This window comes from Lycium barbarum, chromosome 7 (assembly GCF_019175385.1).
Source record: "Lycium barbarum isolate Lr01 chromosome 7, ASM1917538v2, whole genome shotgun sequence".
Taxonomy (NCBI): Eukaryota; Viridiplantae; Streptophyta; class Magnoliopsida; order Solanales; family Solanaceae; genus Lycium; species Lycium barbarum.
This window is the reverse complement of record NC_083343.1, coordinates 115,930,367-115,936,567: the sequence shown is the minus strand read 5'-3', so window position 1 is coordinate 115,936,567 and position 6,201 is coordinate 115,930,367. Positions and strand designations below refer to the sequence as shown.

The 6,201-nt window shown below is 34.2% G+C and overlaps 1 protein-coding gene across 1 annotated transcript; it reads left to right on the top strand.

Moving 5' to 3' along the window:
- The first annotated feature begins 2,714 nt into the window (after positions 1–2,714).
- Positions 2,715–3,601, top strand: LOC132603926 (latex serine proteinase inhibitor-like). The gene has a single exon (XM_060317234.1). The coding sequence runs from the start codon at positions 2,767–2,769 to the stop codon at positions 3,412–3,414; it is 648 nt and encodes a 215-aa protein (XP_060173217.1). The 5' UTR covers positions 2,715–2,766; the 3' UTR covers positions 3,415–3,601.
- The last annotated feature ends 2,600 nt before the right edge of the window (positions 3,602–6,201 follow it).

Sequence of the window (6,201 nt, the reverse complement as noted above, 5' to 3'; positions counted from 1 at the left end):
TCTCAGATAGAGATATGTTTCCTTTCAAGTGCCCAAATAACTTTTCTCTTCCTTTTTTGGAGGAAGCCTAGGTATCGCGAGAAAGGCAAAAATAAAAAATAAAAAAATAAAAATTAAAAAGTCCTCGTACTACTTAAAAAAACGTTTTGCAAGAAACAAAAAGTAATTAAGAAGTAGGTAGTGGTATGGATTTAAACAGTTATGAATAAGATAGCCACTCGATTGGAGGGGTTGATTGATAGGGGAAAAAAAAGTAATATGCATCATTACACTCTAATAATGATGCCAATTTAGATTTATGGGGTAAAAGAATGATACTGAATCTACTTTACCCCCTAACATCTAAGGGTTGGAAAACGATACCTTCCTCACATAATGAATGGGAACGATGACCCCTCTATCCAATATTTTCCGGTGAGAATAAGTAATTAATTTCAAAAAAATAATAAAAAGTCACTAAACTAGCCATTGAAATGAGATTTAATCTTTGTTAAATCTTACCTATATATATTAGCAATTAAAATTAAAACGCAAAATTTGGTGGACTGGAAACAAAAGAGAAGATAATTCAATTGCTTATATAAAATATTGGTTAGTAGTACTTATTAAATTTATCAATATATCTTACGACAATTAGCAAGAGAAAGTTTCTATTTATATTTTGGACGAATTCAAAATCACGACTAAAATCATATATGATATTATTTTGATTAAACGTAAGATACTAAATGAAAAGGAAAATAATTAAAATATCATAGTAAGAAAAACTGAATGAGAAAAGGGTTAGAGAAATATGTGTGTGTGTCTATATATATATATATATATATATATATATATATGTATATATTCATTATGAATTAAATATAAAGATTAAATCAAATAATATTCAAAAAGATTTAATTTGTTTCCTTTAATTTCACAAAAATATCGTTAATTTGAGTATATTATATCGAAAATTAGATGATACTTGACATTTTGTTATGATACAATGTACTCAAACAAGCGACATCATAATTTAACATAGATTAGTGTCTTTTAATATTGTTCGCTCGCGCGGGTACTAATACTAGACTGTATTTAGATTGTATAATAATTAAGATCTTGGCAATCTAGTAACCCCCCCCCCCCCCCCCCCCCCCGCCAAAAAAAAAAAAAAGCGAACGAAATGTAGCTTGAAATTTATTAACAGATTTTTTCAAGTAGTTGTTCTACATTATTTTCAGAAGAATAGGTGAATGAGACAATAATAAGAGTTATATATTGTATTTAATTCTAGAAAGAAAAAGAAAAAAAGATCTTTATTAAAAACAAAAGATTCTCACCGGAAAATATTGGATAGGGGGGTTATCGTACCCATTCAATATGTGAGGGGGGTATTATTTTCCAACCCTTAAATGTTAGGGGGTAAAGTGGGATTCACTCAAAGAATTACTATGAACATGTAAGTGACTAATTCTGAGATGTAGAAAAGATTGTCATAATGCTAACAACAGTTATGGTGGACTGGTAATATTTCTTCATTCTTAATAAGAGATCTCTGCTCAAGCCCCGGTTATGAGAGTCGTCTTTGTTAGGGAACGTTTTACCTTCAATGTGGAACTTTTTGGCCTGAATCCAAAATTTGATTTTCTAATTGATTAATTGACCACAGTAGTTGCGTGGAATTTTACAGTAAATTGGATTTATATAGGTTTGCTGTTTTATGTGAAAAGTGAAAACCTGATTACGCAAAATAATTGAATGTGTATCTGAGATAGACATCGGAAGTGGACACATAAATATCATTATTAACAGAAAATTGCTTATGAGTTTATTTTATTTTTCCTGCAAGCAATAAGAATATTTAAAATTCTCATGCTACTAACTGGTAATAATCAGGGGCGGATTTAAGTGGAGGTGAGGGTGTTCACGAACATCCTCTGCAAAAAGTTACAGTGTATATATAGAATAGATTTTCTGTGTTTATGTACATATATTAGTTTTTGAACACCTTGAACATATGCAAAAGGTTAGCTCAAGTGGTCCAGGGTGTTCAAAATTATCTCTAGCATCCTAGGTTTGATTCCCATCAACAACATTAATTTTTATATTTAGCTTTTGTTGTTTTTTTTTTAACCCCCCAAGTGAAAATCCAGGATCCGCCACTATTAATCACCAACCTTTATTGGATGTCAATGAATTCTTAATCTGATGGTTCATTGAGACCAAGTTATGTTTCACATTCAAGTGGTAAATTTTATGTTCGTTCGTTTACTATATGTTCAGATCGTTTATCGTGTAAGTAAATAGTCATTTCCTTCCAAATTGTACCATTTTAGAATTTAGATGCCAAACTTGTAATTTTTATTAAAAAGGTGTACCATTTTAATTTGATACATTTTTTATGGTGGTAGTGATTAATTTTTTGGCATATCAGCTCAGAAGAATTAGTCTTTAGTGGTAAAAGAAGTGATTATGATCTGTGTTCTATTTAATTTAATTTGCAGGGAAATATATATATATATATATATATATATATTTGTCTTTACGCATTTATTTTGTGCCACGATATCGAGTCTTACAATAAAGTTAGAACTTATCATGAACGATGTAAACATATTAAATTAGGAAAAAGAACGTAGGTAGAGAAATGACAATAATGTCATAAACACACGTTAGACACATTGGATAGAAATCAGGGCAAATCTTCTCTATAAATTCAAGGTTAACAAGAACAAATTAAGCATCCAAAAATATCCAACAAAAGAAACAAATAATATAACAAAGATGAAGATCATCTTGCTCTTGTTTTCCCTAGCATTCCTTCCCTTGTCTACCTTAGCAACTTGCACAAATGATGATCCAAACCAACTATTAAGATATGTACTCGATACCGATGGTCATCCCCTCAACAAAAACACTAGGTACTTCATAAATTCAGCTATTTGGGGAGCTGGTGGTGGAGGTGTATTTCTTGCTAATATTGGATATCAGGAGCACAACGTTTGTCCCAAATCAGTGGTGCAATCCCCCAATGACCTCGACAATGGTCTCGGGGTCTACTTCAAGCCCAAAGATCTCAAACGTCAGAAGATTGTGGAATCCTCTCCGGTAAACATCATTTTCTATCTCGATACGTATTTGTGTGCTAACCTGACTGTTTGGAAGGTTGACCACTACCCTAAACCGGCGAAGCTCTACACCTTAAGCACAGGTGCAAAGAAAGGTAATCCCCTCGACGTGAACAGCTGGTTTCAGATTAAGTCTCTTGGTGGCTCGACGTATAAGCTAGTCTTCTGTCCCTATGGAGAGGAGTTTACTTGCCAAAACATTGGCATCGTCGAGCAAAATGGATACAGGCGTTTGGTTCTCACAAAGGAACCGAAAGCCTTTGTGTTCATAAAGGATAAGAGAATCGAAAAGGCTGAAGCCTGATCATCACGCTTCAGATTTCTGATAAAGCTAAAATAGTGTGAAATATGTAATGTAAGGCCTAAGTTCCCTACATGTTGTCTTTCCCTTGATGTAAGAATAAATAACGTAATGCATTATGCATGCGTAATAAGTGTCCTGTGCATGCTTTGTTGCCTGGAATACTAATGTTGCACTATTACTTTTGTTATATCTTCTCTGTTAATTTCGTGCCGTTTGATCTTCAAAAACCATATAATTAAACAAATTAAAAGAAAAAATTACAGTATGAACTAAGTTCACAATATGCACTGCGGTCGCATTTGATCTCAATGAAGTTGTCCCACTTTTTGTGTTCAGAAAGTTGTAACTCTGGTGCATGTGGTTGCGTCCAATTTCATTCTCCAACTTTAACCAATTTTAAGTCAACACACTACTTCGATCTCTTTAAAAAGGGCAATTTGCACGATTGCCCTTATTCGGGGGTGGTCTTTAATTTTAGCCCCTCAAATTGTTGGTCTTAAATTTCTGTCCTTCGTCTAATATCTCAAGGTTCTGGGTTCGAATTCCGGCTCAATGAAAAGAAAAATTGCAAGGCAGAGGTTCGTAGCAAAATTAGGCTTATTGGCAAAAGTTTGGCCTTAAGTTTTGCCCAAAATTAGGCTTTAAGGCAAACCTCTGCCTTAAAGGCAATTTGCAGGATTGCCCTTCGCTGGGGTGATCTTTAATTTTTACCCCTCAAAATGGTGGTCTTTAAATTTTCCCTCAAAAATTAAAGACCACCCCAAATGAAAGGCAATCCGCTCAAAAAAAAAAAAAAGTTGCCTTAAAGCTTAACTTTTGACCGGACAAGTGAGGATGGCTCAGTGGTTAAGCACCTCCACCTACGACCGATAGGTCCTGGGTTCGAGTCACACTGAAGGGGAAGTGTGGAAACACTATAAATCCTCCTAAATGGGTGGGGAAAAAAAAACTTTTGACCGGATAGGCCTAGTTTTGGGCAAATGTTAGGCCTTAAGGCAGAGGTTTTGTGAAAGTCTTGCCTTGTGAATTTTTTTTTTTTTTCTTGAGTGGGGGTTCGAATCCAGAACCTCGGGATATTTTCGGCCACTTTTTTAAGCGAAGAGCAAAAATGAAAGACCAGCAATTTGAGGGGCAAAAAATTAAAGACCAACACCTTTGAAGGGAAATCCACGCCAAAAAAATGTAAAATCAATTAAATCGAACCTTATCAAACCGATTTTAGGTTGTTTTTTTTTTTAAAAAAAAGTGTAGTTTCCAATATAAATATTATAATTGTATCGAATAATTAGGTAGGACTTTTAATTTTATACAAGAAATAAAAATATGCAGAAAGTTGTAACTCTGGTGCAAGTGGTTGCCTCCAATTTCATTCTCCAACTTTAACCAATTTTGAGTCAACACACTACTTCGATCGAAATGCCTAGAGGTAAGGGTGTCGGTGGTTCTTTAAAAAGGGCAATTTGCACGATTGCCCTTATTTGGGGGTGGTCTTTAATTTTTGCCCCTCAAATTGTTCGTCTTTAATTTTTGTCCTTCGCCTAATACCTCAAGGTTCTGGATCCGAATTCCGGCTCAATAAAAAAAAATCGCAAGACAGAGGTTCGTAGCAAAATTAGGCTTATTAGGCAAAAGTAAGGCCTTAAGTTTTGCCCAAAATTAGGCCTTAAGGCAAACCTCTGCCTTAAGGACAATTTGCAGGATTGCCCTTCGCTGGGGGTGGTCTTTAATTTTTACCCCTCAAAATGGTGGTCTTTAAATTTTCCCTTCAGGCAGAATTTGCATGGACGCAGGCAGATTTATTGCCCATGCAAATTCTGCCTTGGGCCTTAAGGCAGAATTTGCATGGACAAATTTGCAAAATTCTGCCTTGCGATTTTTTTTTTATTGAGCTGTGGTTCAAACCCACAATCTCTGGGTATTAGGCGAAGGGCAAAACTTAAAGACCACCAATTTGAAGGGCAAAAATTAAAGACCACCCCAAATGAAAGGCAATCCGCGCAAAAAAAAAAAAAAAAAAAAAAAAAAAAACTGCCATAAGGCTTAACTTTTGCCCAAATAGGCCTAGTTTTGGGCAAATGTTAGGCCTTAAGGCAGAGGTTTCGTGAAAGTCTTGCTTTGGTGAAATTCTTTTTTTTTTTTTTTTTTTTTGCCTTGGCGGGATTTCAAACCCAGAACCTTGGGGTATTTTCGGCCACTTTTTTAAGCGAAGAGCTAAAATGAAAGACCAGCAATTTGAGGGGCAAAATATTAAAGACCAACGCCTTTGAAGGGAAATCCATGCAAAAAAATATAAAATCGATTAAATCGAACCTTTTATCGAACCAATTTTAGGTTTGTTCTTTTTTTAAAAAATAAAATAAAAGGGTAGTTTCCCATATAAATATTATAATTGTATCAAATAATTAGGTAGGACTTTTAATTTTATACAAGAAATAAAAATATGCAGAATTGCATAAAATAATTCATGCTATAAAGTTTTAAACAAATTGAAACATGAAATTCTTTTACCTTCGGCCTTGGAATAGATTCAGATGGAAATGACAAGAAGTAACACACAAATTTACTTTGTCAATTTTGAAACTAAATTGTTTTTGTAACTCGCAAGAGTGGTTGAATTGGTTCAACGAGTGATTTTCCATATGGGTGACTTGGGATCGATTTCCCTCATTAACAAACCCCCCAAAGAGTAGCTGCGGATTCCCTAGTTTACAACAACAAAAAAAAAATGTTTCTATAGATTTTCAGCATCCATTACTAAAAAAAAGGGCATTTTCGACCAAAAAATTT